The 20,918-nt window shown below is 39.8% G+C and overlaps 1 protein-coding gene and 1 non-coding gene across 2 annotated transcripts; one reads left to right on the top strand and one right to left on the bottom strand.

Moving 5' to 3' along the window:
- Positions 1-4,110: 4,110 nt before the first annotated feature.
- Positions 4,111-5,198, bottom strand: LOC141651256 (uncharacterized). Its single transcript, XM_074458975.1, has 2 exons — positions 4,759-5,198; positions 4,111-4,627 (listed from the first exon to the last, which is right to left on the bottom strand). Exons 1-2 carry the CDS (start codon positions 5,196-5,198, stop codon positions 4,111-4,113), a joined length of 957 nt encoding a protein of 318 aa, XP_074315076.1.
- A 1,503-nt stretch (positions 5,199-6,701) lies between these two features.
- On the top strand, positions 6,702-6,808 carry LOC141654073 (small nucleolar RNA R71). The gene has a single exon (XR_012547651.1). It is a non-coding gene; the product is annotated as a small nucleolar RNA R71 (small nucleolar RNA).
- Positions 6,809-20,918: the final 14,110 nt, after the last annotated feature.

Here is a 20,918-nt window from a genome sequence, read left to right on the forward strand (position 1 = left end):
CGCATGTTAACTTAGATCTCGGCATTATCCGCATATTGCTTGGCAAACTCGATCGCGGCATCTTCCCAAGTAGCGATCTTCTTGTGATCTAAAGAGTAGAACCATTGCTTTGGGATGGTGTCAAGAGATGAAGGAAAGATCCTTAAGAATATCTCGGGTTTGATGCCTTTGATAGACATGTAATCCTTGAAGGCGCGGATGTGGTTCAAAGGGTTTTCGTGCCCCTTGAATTTAGGGATATCCGTCATATTGAAGTTGGTTGGCAATTTGGAGTTGACGGCCTCATACTTGCGATTATTCTCCCTATAAATGTCATCCCCTTTAAGGTACATTAATTGCTCCTCTAAGTATTGGAGTCTTTTCTCGCTACTGATCGGCCCCATGGGAGGATTTTCGTCCTTGGATTCATCCGCGTAGTCGCCCACTACTTCACTTTCATGAGGAGGCAATCTCCCCTCTACGGCATAGATCCGGCCCTCGATGGTGTCAAGGCGATCATACACTTGGTCTTGAGTAACTTGGATTTGAGCTAGTGCGGCTAGGATTCGATCATTACCATCTTGAAGTTGGTGGAGGTTTGTTTCGCTGGTTCCAGGCATCTTGAAAACTGGATAAGAGACCGATGACGAATCAAAACATGATCTACCATTCTAACACACTTGCTAAAAGAAGAAATGTTTTTGACTCGTGAAGTGGGTGTGTGCCACTTGTGTTGAGTGAGCTTTGAAGAAAGGACAAAATTTTGAAAATGTGTACCCTAGCCAACTATGGTGTAGTTGTAGGAGTGGATTCGAAGTGAGGTTTTGAAATGGGCTTGTGGCCCGAATTTTGACTTGACAAATGGACAGAGTTTTGACTGGGTTTTGCACTAATCCAATGGCCTTTTCGAAATTTTGATTAAAAAAAGGGTTTTGATTTTTGCAAAAATCGTCATGGTTTCATTTAGAAATGGTGATCACGTAAGGTACAAACATTTATACAAGCATTATAACGGGATGCTGAGTGCATTTAAAAGGGTTTTGGTTTAAAGGGTGGGTTGCCATACCGAACCATCAAACCCGAAATCTGTGGAGAGGCTCGTACCAAACAAGAGTAAGGCCGATTCCTAGTCCATTTCCTCAAGTAGTGAAGGCCCTTGATACAAACAAGAGTAAGCATCATGGTATGGATGACGTCAATCGCTATCCATTCTTAGGCCCAAATAAGAATTAGGACCGTTTAGACGGGACGATTGGTCGAACGGGTTGGGTTGGGCCTAGGAAGGCCGAATAAAATGGTCTAGGAAGACCGAGTTATGAAAACTGACAATTGTCTTGTATAAACTATTCCCTAACCTTGTTCAAGTTTCACCCTTGGCTACACGTAAGTGTATTCTCCCCAGCGGAGTCGCCAAACTGTGAACAGCGGGGGGCCCACGGGGGCGCTTGGGAGGAAGAGAACAAGCGTTTGCATTTTTGTTGGAGTCGCCACCAATTTTTATGGGAAATTTGAACCGTTCGAATACCTCGTGTCATGTCAAGACACAAAGTAGTGACATGAACACTAAGCAATCGTTACCATTAGCATTCTATGTCTAGAATGACTCTCGTGGATGCCAATGAACACGGATGTTCACAGAGATCTGGAGTGAGGGGTGAGGGTACGTATTAGGAAGCTCTTTTGATCGAACACCTAATCCCGCCCGCCTCGATAGCGGCCTCTACTAATGATTAGGGAAATTATCTATACTCGATATATCGTCGATTATATGCATGCAATGCAACGTCCAAGTTTTAATCCTAACATGTGAGAATTAGGCTAAGTCGGTGGACACGTAATTAGCAAACAATTAATGTCGAGGTAGGATTTAATGTTCAATTACATGTGAAAACATAAAAATGATACAAGATTCAATGATAAATACAATAGGAAAATTACGATAATAAAAATTACAATAATTACAATGGATTAGGCGATTTATGTCGAAAATACCTTCAAAACGGATAATTTGGAAAAAAAACGAATAAAAATAAATCAAAAGAATTAACGAAGGAGTCAGAAGGTGATAATACGAATAATAGTTGATCATACGTAAGCTAATTAAACTAGGTCAGGCAACAACGGAGTTCAGAGACAGAACTCAATCTGGAACAGGCGCAGCAGAATCGCGCCCTGGAAAAAGAGGCGATTCTTGCGTCGTTCCTAGATCGAGTTCTGCCGTTGAAGCCGAATCGCAAATCGTTAATTTGAATCGGTGAATTTAAGGATATATTAATATATTTACTCGGATGGAAGTGATCATTATATTATTTGCATATGATTAATGGTCATAAAAGCGATAAACATGGATGAGACGGATTAAAGACGGATTAATTACATGAACGAATGATTGATTAGTGACATGGGTGAATGAAATAAACTAAACATGACGAATTGATGACAAATTAATAACGAACATGCGATGCATACGACAATAAACAGATGAAAATATGTCAAAGGTCGAATTCCAGAAACTCGATATGAACAAATCGAATTTCTACAACCCGCATTGAATTTAATGACAAAAACCCGCAAATATGAGATTATAAGGGATTTAAGTCGAATTTACGATGGATAAAACATGTTAATGATGATAATTAATATACATGTGAGATTATAAGCTATTATGTCAAAGAATTAACAAGAAACAAACGAAACAAATAAAAAGATGAACGAATTACAGAGGATGACGGAAGAAGAAAGGAAGCAGGAACTGCGGCAGCCTCACGAAGAGGCGCAGCAGGTGCTGCGTCCTTTCGAAGAGGCGCAGCAGTTGCTGCGTCCTTTCTCGACGGTTTGTCTTCTGGAAATCCGCAAAAAGAGGTTTTAAAACACGGTTTTAGAAATCGGTTTTAAGGAGGTATTTTCGACATAAACCTTACAATAGTAGTACAAAAAGTAAAGAACGATAAATAAAAGAGAGAATTACACCCTCAGACTTACATGTTTGACGAAACGAGAAGGACTAAGTTATCGATTAGCGATGCTCGACTCGAATTATAATGCAAATACAAAAGTGCCCTCGTAAGAGGAAAACGATTAAGTTAATTAAGTTGATTGATGTGGAGTTGGTCAAATTGGTCGGTCATGCAAACGAGGCTGGTACTCAGAAGGATCCGAGCTTACGTGGTCGAATGTTCAAGCACGTAGACGCCAAAAAGTAAGAACAAAGGTCTAGAATGCAAAGGGAGAAGAGAAGGGCGGACACTCGCGTGAGAAATATGAGAGACCGAAGGTCTCTATTTATACTAATCACGGAATTAGGATTTCGGAGAGTCTTTGGAAGTGAATCTCGGAAAGATATGAAAAAGATACGAAAATTACGCAGAAAAGGACCTGGGAAGAGGCGCAGCAGTCACTGCATCTCTTGGAAGAGGCGCAACACCTGCTGCGTCTATTCCCAAAGGGTTTCCTCCTGCGGAAGAAAGATTTCCGTGTTTGAGTTATAGAAGGACGGAATAATTCGGTTTTCCTTAATATTTTATGTGAATATTACGGGAAATTGTTTACCAAAAGATAAATATTGTGAAATATTTATAAAATATGGAATAGAAATATCCGGAACATTACAGAACATTCTGACTCGGGATTTAATGGTTATCAGAAAATGAAGACGGTTTTAGGCCCGGACTCCAAATGTACTCTAATTACTGTCAAAACGACCGTATCGGCGCGTAGATGACAACTAAGAGGTAGACATTAGTATTTGAGCAATCACTTGACGATAAAGTTACGAACTGTCACAAATCGTTCCGCGTAGCAAACATGTGGCCCAATCATCACCGGGTGGTTTGCGAGAGGTGCAGAAATGAGGTGTCTACAAGTATCCATCAAGAAAATAATAGTAAGCATGCCCCGCTAGCCTTTATAGCATTTGATCGATGAAGGGGATGGGGAAGTGGTCCTTAAGGGTGGCGGCATTTTGTTTTCTATAATCAATGCACAGCCGCCACCCGGTCACCGGACGAGTCGTTATGTGAGTCTCATCCTCTTGTTCCACCATAGTAACCCCGCCTTTCTTGAGCGCTACATGGACGAGACTCACCCATTTACTATCCGTGATTTGGTAAATAATCCCCGCTTCTAGCAATTTTAAAACCTCATTTTCACAACTTCGGCCATTTTGGGGTTTATTCTCCTTAGACCTTCAACCTTAGGTTGACTTCCTTCCTCTAAAATGATCTGATGCATGCACAAGTTTGGAATTAGTCCCTTGATATCATCAATGTTATACCCTAGTGAGCTTTTGTGAGCATTCAAGACTTTCAAAAGGTTTTGTTCTTGAGCCTCACTAAAGTTGGCTTTGATTATCACGGGATAAGACTCTCCCTCACCAAGAAAGCCATACTTGAGTGAGGGAGGCAAAGGCTTGAGTTGTACCTTTGGAGGGAGTAGTCTCTCCACCTTCTTCATGAGTTCATCATCTACCACATGATCTTCCTTCATTTCCTCATCATGTAGGGAGATTTGTAAGGCTTCTTCCATCTCCGACTCTTCCCGAGCCACCGATTCAACTACTTCATCAATCACTTCAATAGTACATTGTATCTCTTCTTTGGGGCCTTTCATCAAATTTGGAAGATTAAATTCGACTTTGTCGCCCTCAATCCTGAAGGTTAACCGCCCATTTCTCACATCAATTAGTACTCCTCCGGTAGTCAAGAATGGCCTACCTAGGATAATGAGGGTATGGCTATCCTCCGGGATGTCAAGGACAATAAAATCGGCCGGATTAAATACTTTCCAACTTTGACGGGTATGTCCTCAAGCACACTCACACTTTCTCCCAAGTCACAAAGAGCTCTTGATATCGGGACACCACCAACCACACAAGGAATTGAAAAACTTCCCGGGTCACCAAGTTTAGTGGGCATTTTGTTAAGGAGATGAGCACTACATGCTTCTTCCATTGCCACAATTTCTTGGTCACCCAAGGCTCTTTTGTTTGCCAAGATGTCCTTTAAAAATTTTGTGTAAGTTGGCATGTTCAAAATCACTTCGGTAAAGGGTAGGGTTACTTCAAGTTTCCCTAGTATATCACAAAACTTGGCATACTTGAAGTTTTCCCTACTCTTTATTGCTCTTGAGGGGTAAGGAATATGGGTGACAAGTTGAGAATCGGAGAGTACCTTTGGAGGGTTTGATTTCTTTGTTACCTTTGTGGTGGGTTGCAAGAGCATTTCTTCGGTAGCATCTTCACCCACTTCTTCCTCATAAGGGAGATCCTCAACTAAACCATCAACCTTCTTTCCCACTTATGTTCCCCAACTTGAAGATTCTTTACTTGTTTTCTTCCCTTTCTTTGCTTCACTCATCCTTGCCGATGATGTCATTGGTGGGCTTTCCCTTCCACCATTCATTTCCATCCTTTTTGCTCTTTGGATTCACATCAACCTCAATTTCAAGGTGCTTGTAAGAGTCTCCAAGCTCTATGCCGCTTCTCAAAACAACCGCATAAGCTTGGTGGCTAGTAGAAGAATATTTGGAGCTTTGCCCTTGAGCTAACAAACCATTGGGTGGTCTATGAGGATTGGCTAGAGCATGAGCGGCCAATCGGGCCTCCATTTCCCTCATTTCTTTTTGGTGAGCAATTCTTTGGTTAGCACTTTCTTGTTAACTAGCAATCTTGAAATTAGCCAAGTCTTGGTTATGTTGTATTTGCATGTTCCTCATCATCTTCATAATTTCACTTTGGGAAGTGTTACCCATGGGCTCTTGATAAGGTTGATTAGTTATGGGTAAAGGGAACCCATAATCATTTAGAGTGTTGGGACATTGATTGTTGTTGTTATTTTGTCCCCATTGATAGTTCCCTTTATGACCATGATTGTTGAAGTTGGATCCTTGTCCTTGTTCTTGAAAGCCTTAAGAAAACCCTTACCCAAATCCTTGGTTAGCTTGGTTAATTTGGTTCCCTTGATAGAACCCTTGGTTGTTTTGGTTACCTCCAAAATCTTGGTACCCTTGAGATTGGTTCCCAAAATTTTGGTTTTGATTTTTGGAATTGTTTCTTTGGTTAGGGTATCCACCTCTAGGTTGAGAAAACCCGGGTGGATTGGTGTTGGGCACTTATGGTTGAAGGTGTTGTGGGTTTTGAACATTGGTGCTCTTGTAGCTAAAATTGGGGTGGTTTCTCAAACCCGAATGATAGAAATTTGTGTTTGGGTTATAGACATTGGGACTGTTGTAGGGTGGTCGTGATGGTCTCACATTGTTGTTACAGCTTTGAAAAGCATTTATATCTTGAATGTTGTCTTCATACCCCCCCCCCCCCCCCCCCATTATAGGAGTTGTTGGCACACACATTAAAGGTGTGACCATGTCCCCCACATAGCTCACAAGATGCACTTTGGATCATTTCCTCCATTGGGGGACCATGGGATCCACTAACTTGATGGCCTTGGTTTTTTGTTATTTCTTCAAACTTCTTGGTGAGAAGGTCAAGCTTGGCATTCGTTTCGGCATTTGCATTAGAAGTGGTTTCCTTGGGATATCGGTCATTCCTCCTAAGTACATTGTCCCTTGAGCCGTAGTTGGCCTCCGAGTCCACCATCTTCTTGATTAGTGTCGTGCCTTCCTCATCACCCAAATGGTTGAATCCCCCTCCCGCGGAGGCATTCACCATTTCTTTAGTTCTTGGCAACAAGGTTTGGAAAAAGGTTTGGGTGACATACGACGTCGGAATCCCGTGGTGAGGACAACTAGCGATGGGGTCTTGATATATATCTCATGCCTCACCCAAGGATTCTCCATCCTCTTATTGGAAAGTGTGGATCTCATTTCGAAGTATGGCGGTCTTGGATGATGGGTAGTACTTGGCCAAGAATGCCTTGGCTAAGACGTCCCATGTCGTGAATGTGTTAGGAGGGTGAACATTCAACCACCGGTCCGCCTTATCCGTTAATGAGAATGGGAACAACATCAACCTTAGTGTGTCTTCGGATACCCCGTTCCTTTTCATCATAGCGACCTTGTTTTTAAATTTCCTTAGATGAGCATGAGCATTCTCTTCGATATGAACCCCGAAATAATCTTTTTCTATCAACTCAACTTGGGCAGGATGCATCTCAAAATTGTTGGGAGCCAAAGGGCCAAAGTTGATGGGGTTACAAGCATCATTATGGTTTGGACGGTTATGGTCACGTAAAGCCATTGGTGGTGGTGGATTTTGTATATGAGGGGGTGGTGTTTGAGGTGAAGTTGGAATTTGGAAGTCGTAAAATGGATTTTCTATTGGAGGCTCAATTGTGTTGTTTGGTTGTAGTGGGGTTGTGGTTTCAATGATTGGTTGGGTGGGTGAGTTTTCTTGGTCTATGGTTGCTTGAGGATAATTCCTAACCCTTGCAATGGTCCTTGTCCTTAAGGTTCGAAAGAGCCTCTCGGGGTCGGAGTTAAAGAGCAAAGCTTGATGGTTCCTCCTAGGCGTGCACTAGATAAACCATTAGTCTCCTAGTGCTTTTGCACAGTAGGGAAAGGCAAAAATCACACACTCTGCAATGAAGCACACAACTACTAAAGCAAACAAGCAAGTGAACTAAGACTAAAGCTAAGACCTTTAACAAACTAAATATAACCTAACGCCATCCCCGGCAACGGCGCCATTTGATGAGTAAGATTTAATCGTCTTTTCCAACTATCAAAATAATCTATAAATTCCGATAAAAAGGTAGTATCTATCGGGTATCGAACTCGAGGATGGTGTGGGTTTCTACTCAATTCGTTCTAGGTCTATTTTAGTCGAACAATGAGAGGATTTGAAGTTTATGTAACTAATTTAAGCAACTAAAACGATGATAAAGCTAAGGGTGTAAACGATTTATATTAAAACTAGGGTCTTCGGGTTCCCCTAAGTGGGTAAAGGTGAACAAGGGTAAATAACCGGGTATGGGTAGTGGTTAGCCTAGTTAAGAGACCCAATATCTTGGTCTCCCTAAAGATAGACACACAACTTTCATTAACTGTCCAATCTCAACTTAATCAAGCTATCAAAACACCCTACAAAATTTCATCTATAGAGAATTTAAGCAAACAATCAAGAAAGGTGTGAACTTTCACTCACACAATTCCACAAACACCTTATGTGCATGAATAATAAAGCTAACAATTCTACCCAAAAACCAATTATTAATCACCCAAATTATACCATTAATTTCCACTTAGGATCCCCCTAAACCCTAGGGGGTCACTACTCACACATCATGCTTAAGCAAATGCAAACAAAGTGATGGGAAACGTGATACAAATTATAACAATGACAAAGAGAGAAATAGAAATGTAAACAATTGAAATTAAGACAATAAAAGATGAGAAATTGTACCAACAACAATGAAAGGTTGAGTCTTGGATTAATAAAGAGAAGAGATTCTTCAAAATCTTCTATTACAAGTCAATACTCAACTGCAAACTATTGAATAACACTAAGGGGGTGTTTGGTTGGATGTTTTGGAATGGATTGGAATGGATTCAATCCATTCAAGTGTTTGGTTGGGGTGATTTGGAATGGAGTTAGATACCCAATGGATTCTAACTCCACCCCAACCCCTTGGAATCCCATACCCACCCTTCTACCTTGGATTCAAACTCCATTCCTCCCTTCTATAATTTATGGTGAACCAAACAAGAATAGACAAGTATGGATTTAGAACCCCATACTACTATACTATCAAACAACATTCCATTCCATTCCAACTTATTGAACCAAACGACCCCTAAAACAATACTAATTAGCTAAAGGATTAAGGTTTAATTAGGGAAAGATTAAGGCTTGATTAAAAAAGTTTGAATAAATGTTAAGTTCTTGAAAATATCTAGGGTAGTGTGTTAAATGATTTAGAGAAGAGGGGTATATATATGATCTCCCAAAAATTAGGTTACAAATGAGTTTGGTGGGTAGGATGCGTGTAGAGGGTCCTCTACCGGCTGAGCGACTTCCGGTGCCCATACCGGCAGCGAGATATTGTCCATTTAATTCAATTCTTCAATCTTCAATAGTTGGGGGTGCTCCTGCTGGTTGACCGTTTGCCGGCCTACCGGTAGGGAACATCTTTTTGCCTCCTTTTCTTTAATTTTCAGCTCTTCCTGGATCTCTCTGTCGGGATACCGGTACCTCTGCCGGTAGCGAGATATTTGGCATTTGGGAAACAAATTACGTCTTCAAAATTTGCTAAGGCATAGGGGGAGCTTTCTGCCGGCTGGCCGGTTGCCGGCCTACCGGTAGAGAGTCCTTTCTCAACATGCTTTTCCTCTTTTCCTTCTTGCTTTGACTCGAATCTCTTTCTTTCTCGCTTCCTTCATCCAATTTGGGTTCATTCCTACACAAATGAGTAAAATAGTGAAAGTGCGGGATCAAGGGCACAAAATAGCGAGATGAGGCTCGTGAAGCGCCTCTAAATGAGCCAAAAAAAACAAGGAAATAAAGGGGGAAAATTGTAATACTACATTTTTTAAGTCCCGTTACTCGGCCGAATAAGGCTTACTCGACCGAGTAATGCGTCGCGTGTTACTGGTCAGGCTACTGCCCAGGAATACTCGGCCGAATATTCTTAATACTAGACCGAGTATGGCATACTCGGCTGAGTATTCTTAATACTAGACCGAGTATGGCATACTAGACCGAATATTCGATCCGACGGGTAATATTTCCGCGGTTTGATTAAAATGATTAGAGAAGTATAAATAGCGTGTTGAACAGTTTCTAATCAGTTCTAAATCATTATTTTACAAAACCTTACGACGCTCTAAACTTCTCTAATCATCTTCATCTCTTCCTAAGCCAAGTGTGATCGATTGTGAGCTGTTGGATTTCGGTGTTCGTGTCGTCTGTGTTAGTAAGTCTCTAGTATTCCTAATCAGTTTATCATTGTTATTGTTAGAATTTGTGCAAACCCTAATTTGGGTTAAATTGGGGGAATGGTTTACAGTGATGGTATGTGATTATTCGTGTGTAGGTGACGGTGTCATGGAGTATCGCTATTGATTGCTTGTGTGTGCTTGGATTGCGAAAAGGTACGGTTTCTCTACTCAGTTTACTGTATAATTGATTTAATGCAGTGTTGTGATTAATTGATTTGATTGGTATTGTGATTGTGATTGATTGTTGTTGGTGTATTGGAATTTGGGTGTTGGAGTTGAGATGGTTGATGATGTTCGCGAGGTGCGTCCTCGGCTGCGTGGAGTCACTTGCGGGAGTGGCTTCACGCCCTTGATTCGCCATTTGTGGAACCCGCCATGGGAGGGGATGTGCGCATTAATGAACAGGGTTATCGCTCGTTGATGAGCGGGGGCTTAGGTGGGCAAGGATGCGGTCCCCTAATGGCAGGGCTACATTTATGTGATGTTATTGGGAGTTGGAGATGGATGGTGACACACCTGTTTACCTTTGTTGCACTTTGTCTTATTTTGATTATGCAGTGAACTGACCCCGTTGTTGTTTTGTAAATCAATGGTGATCCATTCGGGGATGGTGAGCAGATTGTGACAGGTGATGATGTTCTTTAGCTATGGAAACAAGATGGGGAGTCATCACTTCGAGTCTAACTTCCGTTGTTACGAGTTTAGCTGTTTAATTTTTCATTTATGTTGAGTAGTAGCAAACATTTCTTTTGGTTTGGTTTGGAACTATGTAACATTAACTTTATATACTTTAATACATGTTGTGGAATGGTTTCTTTGGATATACTATCCTCGAGCAACCAAGATGGTAACACTCTCTCATGCTAGGGTAGTCCTTGGTAAGGCACCTTGATATGAGGGGTGTTACGAAGTTAGGTAGAAGAAGGAAGGAGGCGAATTATTAATTGGTATTATTGGATAGAAGTAAGCTAAGAGAACGTTGACCAAAGTTATGGAACATGAAAGTAAGGAATCATGGAAATGTACGATAGCATCATGAGAGGGTGTGAGTTAATGGTTATATAGGAGTTTAGGACGACATGTTAGCCGTGAGTTTCGAGGTATTAAGGGAATAAGAAGCTGGTAGAGTGTTTGCACGATATGAGATTTTGGTGGAGAGTTAGGTGACGATACGATAAAGGATAGAATTGGAAAGAATGTTGAAGTAAATTTTGTTGGTGGATTTGATGTTCGTTATTGGGATGACAACCAAAGAGAGGAAACGATTGTTATATTAAGAAGTGATAGTAAGAGAGTAGTCACATGAAGGATGGTGGTGTCGTAGTGTTGTCACTAGTGGTTGAGGATGATGTTATATAGGGAAGTTAGTTGTTCTAAAGGGGTTGATTTTGTGGAGACTAATTGGTATGTATGGTTGTGAGGGAGTATAAGGTGTGGATATAGGAGGTGTTTGCTAGTAGTTGGTTACTGATGATATGGTTACGTTCGCCGGGTGGTGATAATTGTGTGGATGAGAGGATATGTTATGAAGGGCATCTGAGTTAAATTTGGATGAGAGATATTCATTATCAAGGGGTAACTTACGTGATCAGGATTGGCTAGTTAGATTCGATTATGAGTCCATGATGTGTGTAAATCTTTGTGTGAGATTCTGACCTCATGAGTAATGGTATGGTGTGGTAGTTATGAGTCATTATATGAGTGTTCCGCGTCATAAGTTATACTTGTATGTGTATGTATGATATCTGTAAATGATAGTGTGAGGTTCCGGCCTCATGAGTAATAGTATGGATGATATTCATAAGGTTATTGTCTGTTATTCCATGTAATATGTTGCGTTGTGATCTACTAAAGCGGTTTTAAGGAAGTCTTCTAGTCAAGTAAGTTGTACTTAGTCAGTGTCTATGGGATTGTATTAGTTGAGATGACTATCGATGTGGTTGTTGTGCCTCGGGTGGCGATCCGGGCAAGGTACTTCGTGTTGTGATACGAGTATTTTCGCGTTGCGGTGCGGCTATTGATGGCGGTGTTGTGATGCCGTCATCGGTTGTGGTGGAGTAGGCGGGATACTTATGAGACGAGTTTTCGAAAGTGTATACCAATTATATAGATTGTTGTTTTGTTTACTGATGTTTCCTGTGAGTTTCAGTCTGGACACATGGACTGTTGTTTTATTTATTGATGTTTCTTACCAGTTTCGGCTTGGGAGTGAGGGTAGAGTATGATATGGAAGAGAGTTGCGCATGTGGTCGTTGTAATCATGGTATAGTGATATCCTGTTGATGGGTCACAGTTGTGAGGAGTTGTTACAGTACTTTCGATCTTGTTTTAGAGGAGGAATTGGTTGACATAGTTGTGGCAAGAGTTTTGTGTAATGGTTGTGCGCCCAGCCAGAAGCGGCAAGTGGTTCGTAATATTTATTGGGACAGTGAGTATAGGGTTTTGGGAACTAGTATTATGTTAAGTTATGGATGAGTTTTACGGCAATAAACAGGAGAACTTGAGGATCTAGTGTGAGTGTATGTAACAAGTGTGGATCGTGAGTTATGATTGTGGAGATAAGTGCATGTATAAAGAAGTATGTCGTTTGTGGTATAGGTTAGGTGGTGTGCCGAATGAATTGAGGTATGAGAACGGATAGAGTAAGAGAGCGTTAGATATATGAATGGATGTAAGTAGGTGTTGAAGCTATAAGCGGTTATCGGCGACATGCGGTGGTGATGAAGATAATGAGAAGATATAGCTAAGGATCTAGTATTTGTGAGTTACGAGGACGTAAAATTTATCTTAAGAGGAGTAGGATGCGACAAAGAGAATTTGAGGGTTGTACATGTTGTGGTTTAATTGGAAGTTGAGAGTTGGTGTAGAATAAAGGATGGATTTGTGTTGTGGTTGATTTCATTACAGGTAATGGCAGTACTTTTAGTAGTATGATGTTTATGAGTGTGAGTAAACTTAGAGGACGAAGTTCATTTTAAGGTTGGTAGAATGTAACATTCCGTTTTAGTGGTCGATCTTGTTTGGTGGATTGTCTTGGTATTGAGTTTGCTAGTGAGCGATATGGGAGTAAGACAGAGTTTGCAACACTTATGTTGTTGGTATTCGATAGTATTATGGAGTTAGTATCGAGAGGCTATGCTGTAGTGAGACGATATCGTGAGCCGTGTTGTGGAAGTAAGCATGGTTGGTGGAGTTAGTGTTGGGTGTTCATCTTTTATAGGTTGGGTTTGAACTTCGGGGACGAAGTTAATTTTTTTTAAGGAGGGAAGACTGTAATACTACGTTTTTCTAAGTCCTGTTACTCGGCCGAATAAGGCTTACTCGGCCGAGTAATGCGTCGCGAGTTTCTGGTCAGGCTACTGTCCAGGAATACTCGGCCGAGTATTCTTAATACTAGACCGACTATGGCATATTCGGCCGAGTATTCTTAATACTAGACCGAGTATGGCATACTAGACGGAGTATTCTCAATACTAGACCGAATATTCGGTCTGACGGGTAATATTTCCGCGGTTTGATTAAAATGATTAGAGAAGTATAAATAGCGTGTTGAGCAGTTTCTAATCAGTTCTAAATAATTATTTTACAAAACCTAACGACGCTCTAAACTTCTCTAATCATCTTCATCTCTTCCTAAGCAAGGGTGATCGATTGTGAGCTTTTGGATCTCGTTGTCTGTGTCGTCTGTGTTATTAAGTCTCTAGTATTCCTAATCCGTTTATCATTGTTATTGTTAGAATTTGTGCAAACCCTAATTTGGGTTAAATTGGGGGAATAGTTTATAGTGATGATATGTGATTATTCGTGTGTAGGTGACGGTGTCATGGAGTATCGCTATTGCTTGCTTATGTGTGCTTGGATTGCGAAAAGGTAGCGTTTCCCTACTCAGTTTACTGTATAATTAATTTAATGCAGTGTTGTGATTAATTTATTTGATTGATTGTTAAAGGTGTATTGGAGTTTGGGTGTTGGAGTTGACATGGTTAATGATGTTCGCGAGGTGCGTCCTCGGCTGAGTGGAGTCACTTGCGGGAGTGGCTTCACGCCCTTGATTCGCCCTTTGTGGATGTGCACATTAATGAACAGGGTTATCGCTCGTTGATGAACATGGGCTTAGGTGGGCAAGGCTGCGGTCCCCCGCTGGCAGGGCTACACACTTTAGTGTTTAGTCAGTTATGTGATGTTATTGGGAGTTGGAGATGGATGGTGACACACCTGTTTACCTTTGTTGCACTTTGTCTTATTTTGATTATGCAGTGAACTGACCCCGTTGTTGTTTTGTAAATCTGTGGTGATCCATTCGGGGATGGTGAGCAGATTGTGGCAGGTGATTGTAACACTCGCCATTTTTGTATTCTATTTTCATAACCGTATTTTATTTTCGATTACGATTTGATTTGTATGACTCGAAATTCACCTGCGAGCCATTTCTTTTCTTCCTTTGAATTCTTAAGTTTTTTTTATGTCTCGAATATTCCTTTGTTTTCGAAAGTTATTATGTTTCTAATTATTGGAGCTTCATTTTATTTATTCATTTAATTCGTATTCTAATTCTACTCCGAGTTAATTCGTTGGATTTCGGAAATTATTTCTATTGAACCCTCTTTTTATTCTTATTCATTTCTAATCTCATATATTTTAATTCTTATTTATGAGATTTAAATTTTCATCTTTTAATTTACGGTTTTGATTTATTTATTTAATTAAATCCGTTCTTAGTTGATTTGCAGACAATTTCTCAAATGGGTCAAGTTTTATTCAAATGATCATTTTAAGATCAAAGCCCAAGCCTTTTGCCGAGATATTTTGAAAGGTGTTTTAACATCTTCTTATTTTATTTATTCACATAATCTCTTATCATTCACATATGATTCTCTCTTGCAAAAAAAAATATAGAGGAACGGAACCCTACTACAGCTTCTGCCGTTCTCTATTTCTAAAAACATTTACGTGCGTGCTTGCCTTCTTGCTTCTTTATTTCCGTTTTGCAAATCATTTTACGTACGTGCTTATCTTCTTGCTTCTTTATTCGGATCGATCTTCTCTCATCATCCGTTCATCTTATACTAAGGGTAATTATCACCCTTAATCGCTGTCTTATAACTGGTTTTGTGTTTATTTAATTAGTATATGATTTAATCATATATGAATGTTTTGTTTTGAAGGATTTTGTGACGATCCGCACAAGGACGAGTACTTGATTAATTCGGATAGCGATTAAGGTAACTTCGACGTTACTCGGTATTATGCAATATTTATGTTGTAGTTGCATGTACTAGGATGTTTTTATGAGGATTTACATATTTATATAATTTTCGAAATTATGTGAATCTGGTTTTATGGTGTTCTTATGTAATTTTGGTCATATGTATTTTATTTTGTTAAATAGGAATTCGTTTGGGTGATATAATAATCATTTTTATGTTTTAATCGTTGTTTTGGGTATTAGAATTTTTAATTCTATTTTTATTTTTATTTTTCTGGAGAAAATTTTATTTCTGGAGTTTATATTTGATTTTATGCTACCATGAATTTTTTGGTATTTGTTTCGGAATTTTAGTATCTATTTTGCATTTTATAATGTTTATACGGTTTGGGCGATATTAGTAATGCTGAACTATTTTAATTCGATTTAAAATACCAAATCTTAATGTTAATTCTCAAAAATTTAATATATGGCTGAGACACTGTAAATTTAGGTGTGTGTAAAATTTTAGGTTGTGAAACATTGTTTTCAATTTTATAGGCATTTTACAAGTTTTTGTGAAAACCGTTATGAAATCTGTCAATTCTGTCAAGCTGTTTGTAAAATACATTTCATCTGTTTAAGTTGCTCAAACCAGAAAATTTAAAAAAGAGACTCCTATTTATTTTAAGTATAGATTACCTCTGTAAAATTTCACTGGTTTCTGATTTATAGTTTTCTCAGAATAAATTGTTTGTGAACAGATAGCCTGTAAACTAAAAATTTGTCACTAGTCAAAAGAATGATTTTTAATATAACTTTAACTTCTTCTACAGTGGCTAATATTTTTTGTACATAAACTTTGAGGCGTCTAGTTAGTTTTAAAATTTTCTTTGCCTTAGTATGACTTCTAAAAATTGATTTATGAACTGAAATATTTCTGGTGTCGTTTTCTGACAGCTTTTATAAATAAATTTTTAGACCCCTGATGCTTTCGTTTTATGAAGTTGACAAAAAAATAAAAGTTGTAGCTAAGAGCCACTGAAAACTATAAAAATTAGCCTTGCGTCATTTTGATTTTTCTGTATTTAATTATGAATTTTATAACACTGCTGTCCAGTTTTAGAAATACGTTTTTAAGAGTTTGTCTCATTAAGGCCCAATAATATATATCTTACTAAGTATATTACATTTTTTAGCTTATTCTAAGCTTTAGTACAGTAGCTTCAATTACTTTTTAACCTTGAAATAATTTTACACTTTGGAAAGTAAAGTTTAAGCTTTCTATTTTGAAGAAATAAAAGTGTAGTTCACTTACGAACTTTTGAAGTAATGTATTTAAAATAAGATACAATCTTTGGGATATTTTTAAGTTTGGAATAATTAAAGTAAGGGCTATTGAACTAAGGTATACGGTTTCTTATACAGCTATATGATTGGGTATCCTGCGGGCGGTACAGATTGTCGTAGAGTCATGTACATGTACTTAGACTAGGACTTCGCACTGCGTGGTAAGACGTGTCCTATTATAGCTTGTTGTCTAGTGAGCGAACCTGGAGTTGGTCACCTTTGCGTGACATTGGGTTCCCGAAACTAGTGTAAGATGTTGCGATCTCAAGGAGTATAGCTAAAGTGAAAATCTAGCCTGTACTAAATTATTTCCATTCTATCATTTGAGGAATTTTGCTTTTAAGCATGCAGCACGTTTATTTTAAGCGTGAGTTTGATAATTTATTTTTGTTACATATGTTTTTGATATTTCAATCTATTTTTGATATATTATTGCTTCTGTAACATTTATATCATGTGATATAGCTGGGAGAACGTCGAGTTACTCCCCACTGATTGTGGTTGTTATGTTTATAACATGAGAGGTATTAGCTTTGCTGGGGATTTCGGTGTGAGCTAGCGAGTAGTTTGAGATCCTACTCTGTTTTTTGCTTTCTTTTATGGTTTTTAGTTGTAACACTTTTGAGGAATTTTATTTTTCGCCGTTTTTATAAAAGTGGCAATTGTTTAGACTTGACCATTTGATTTTTTTTTTATCCTTGAGAATTTTATACATTCTCAATTTATGACAATTAGAATTTTTATCATTGTTTATTTAATCCCATTCGACAGTGTTTCCGTCACTGTTTTGCACTAGATTTTATAGGGGATTACAGTTGGTATCAGAGCATCACTGCTCCCGACGCTCACACTTTGATCTTTAGGAAAATGTCTAATAAATAACTTGACACATTAAAATGTGATAGAGAGAGTTGGGTAGAAACCAATAAGGACTTGGATGTTAGTCTATGTGTTCTTGCAACTCAATGACTAGCATTGATTATGTGTTACGCGCACACCTCGAAGATGAGTGAACGTGGACGTGGACGTGGCGCTTTTCCAAACCAGAACGACACCAACTGGGCAAGCTTGAACTCAACACCTAGATGGCTAGAATAGATAACATGGCGCTACAGGGAAGAAGAAAGGGTGGTTATCATTCAAATGTCAAACTTACTTAAGCTGCTGATCAGATGGCGAAGAGCAAACTCACTTTCCCAGGAAGAGCTATGGATCCAGAGGTGATGACATTATGGCTCAGGCAGATGGAAAAGCAGTCGCAAGGTGCCTTGCTGTTTGTTACCTAGTGGTTGTGGCTGATCACCGGAAAAGACTAGTGGACATTACTGTTGTTCTCACACGTAGATGCGCCCAAGTTTTTACTATGTTGGAGAATCGTTCTACCTTCTGGATCTCAGGCATAGGAATATGGGAGAGTTCATAAAATGCAAGCAGAAGACTATGGCGATCCAAGAGTGCAGACACGCTTCATCAACTGGTTGACCTTGCTACTGAGATGTTGTTTGGGTTGAGAAGTCCTTAGAACGGATCTAAGAGGAAGATGATGATGCTTCTGTTGCTGCTGCTCCTAAGAGATCTTTCTTTTCTTTCTTTCTCTCTTATTTCCCTTTCTTCATTTTCTTCTTCCGGTCATGCCTTGAAGTTCTGATCCAGTGGAGTCCTGGTAGTCTATTACCCTCTTTTTGGAATACCTTAAATTCTTCTGGTGGTCGAGAACCCGTCCTTTCACCACTCCTACATCTTTGGTTACTCCTAAACTTCTTTAAAATTCCTATATCTTGTTGTTAGGAGAGAATTATCGTTTCTTTGTCTCATATTCTTGGGAGTGAATCTTTGTCTGCGATTCCTCTACCTTGCTATCTATTCTTTTGAGATTCATTGGTTAGACTAACCATTTCTTTGTGAACTTTGATGGAAGTCAAGTGTGTGTGAGGTTTGGTGGAGCTTTGTTACTTCTGGTTTGAGGGTAGTGAGTTTTACCTTGAATGCCTAATATTTTAAGAGCTTTTACTTATGGATTAACTTGAATGCTGACTAATGATTTATAAAGTTAGAGTTTTGGCTTAAATGTTGGCTTTGGATTATAGGTATCTTGCATATTTCGGACTAGATGTGATTAAGGCGTTAATAGTAACCATGTATAATTATCGATTGACCTAGATTGATCTCAGTTTCAATTCTTATGCATTTATATCGCTGAATTCTGATGGAAGGTTGTAACCTTTCAACTTTAGGTGCTATCACTTAACTTTATTTGGGTTGATTAGTGGTAACCTTGTGAATAAGGAATGTTATTGCACAATCGCATTGTGGGTTGATTGTATTTACTTGAGGAATGTAAGATCTTGAAGTTGAGGATTGTGTACCTTTCGTGCTTTGATGTCTTAACCATAGTATATGGAATACTTCGAGGAATAGTTTGGTTCGAATTACCTTAAAGGAAATATTTATTTAAGGACCTTAGACCATCGAGATTGTGGCTTAGTTGAGTTGATAACCACCTAGTGTTGCAATGTTATAATTGGATTTTTGGTAGGGCTTCTAAAAAACTTTGATGGAATGGTGTTGTTAGATGGTGGTTTTTGTTTGATGTTCCATAACTTTAGGAGTCTTATGGATTTAGTAACCTTGTTGGTTTGGTTGTGATCTCAGAAGAGTAGAATCTTTGAGTGTGGTATGTCTTATTTTGACTATTCTGGGTTTAGACTATATCTCGAGTACAAGTTTGATGAGTTTGAACGGTTTTAAGAGCCTTATTAGTTAACATGATTAGTCGTGTTTTGATAACCTGTGGAATCTTGGTGAGTAAGATTGGATGTTGAAGTACTTGATGGATTTTTACCATGATGTTTTGAGAGGATGATCAGTTATGTAATGATTTGAGATGGAAATTGTGTTAATCGATAATCTCGGAGGATGTAGACTAGGAAGTTTGGCAATTCTGAGCTTGACAACTTAGTTTCCTTGAGTTTAATAATCTTGGTGTTGTTTTTGATGGAAACAGAAAAAGCTTGGGTTCCATAGAGGAGTCGTACCAAGAATCCTGAGATCTTTAACCTCTTCTGTAATCCACGAGAGAGCTTTTATAGCCCTTGAATCTCTCCTTCCCACTTCTTCACCCGAGCATCTGTTACTACCTTAACCTTGGCTTAAGTTTGAAAACTTTTACCTTTAACCTTTTTCCTCTAATATTTCTGTTTTATACAAGGTTTGACTCCAAAGTTTTGATTATTTTGGAAATTTATGATTTCAAAGTGTTAAACTTCTATTTTCGTTTTACTCTTGGTTAGTATCTAAATTTTGTCTTGTCTTGAAATTGATGGGGCATATTCTGCACCCGCTGACCGAGTCAACATATTGAGCAAGGTCAAAGATATCCACAAGCAAGTCAACGACTTAGACAGCCTAACCGACGCAACCCGTCGGCCTGTCTCTTGGGTCTCGGCTGGGACAACTAGCCAGCCGGGGCACATATCCGCGAACTCATATCCAAGACCCCTCGGCGGCGAGTCAACATAGCCCGCCGGCCTGCCATGGGTCCCTCGGCCGAGGGTAGATCAGTCTTTCCACCTGCTAGCCATTTGGCCACTTGGCCACTACGTGACAAAAGGTGAAAGTCTATAAATACTCCTCAACCCTCATTGAGGAAAGGATCCACAATTTAACCTAAGAATCACTATTCATCTGGTAATATCTTCCTTATCTCTCTACAAAATATACTTCGCCAAGTAACAACAACTTATCTCTTTAAGTTTACTGACTTGAGCGTCGGAGTGAGTTCGCTCGGTACAAAGCCGAGCCCTCAGTTTGTTCATTGTTTCAGGAGACCGAAAGGGAGATTCAATCAAAGACGTCATTCTACAAGCACGGGTGGTAACAAGTAACTGCTCTGGAATTACACCCGGAACAATTGGCGCCGTCTGTGGGGAAAAGATACTAGAAGCTAGTCACATTCATTCCCAAACAAAAAAAAACACACAAAAACCCACCCAAAAAGCTAAGAAGATGTCGAAACAACAAGAGGTATTCGTGACTGACGAAACCGAATTCTGCCAAGATGATCCCGTCCACAATTCTGGGGTTGCGCAGCCCTCCACCGGCCGAGTAATCCAACCGGAGTATGGGATGCCAATAATACCAGACACGCCGCTGCCCGCCGACCAAGTCACCATCATGGGACATGTGGTTGATGCAGCTAAACTGAAACTGCTCCTGGACCTAATCGGTAGCACGCCGGCTCACACTGTCACTCCGACAAGAGCGGCGGTACCCGTCCAGGAGACCAGGGCCCAGAATGTGACTCCGAGAGACTTGAACGGAGCACCGGAAGAAGCCGGCCCTGTCGTCAAGACGCCGGGGAGCCCAGTGCCGGTGGTAGACCGAGTCCTTCCCGCACTCGCGGGAGGACGGCGTCGCCGCAAAGACCGACGAGGCGTGCCCCAGGAGGAGTGAAGAAGTCCGACTCACCGAGTCGGAGAAGAAGCCCGACTCACCGAGTCGGGGAAGAAGCCCT

This window comes from Silene latifolia, chromosome 4 (genome assembly GCF_048544455.1).
Source record: "Silene latifolia isolate original U9 population chromosome 4, ASM4854445v1, whole genome shotgun sequence".
NCBI lineage: Eukaryota > Viridiplantae > Streptophyta > Magnoliopsida > Caryophyllales > Caryophyllaceae > Silene > Silene latifolia.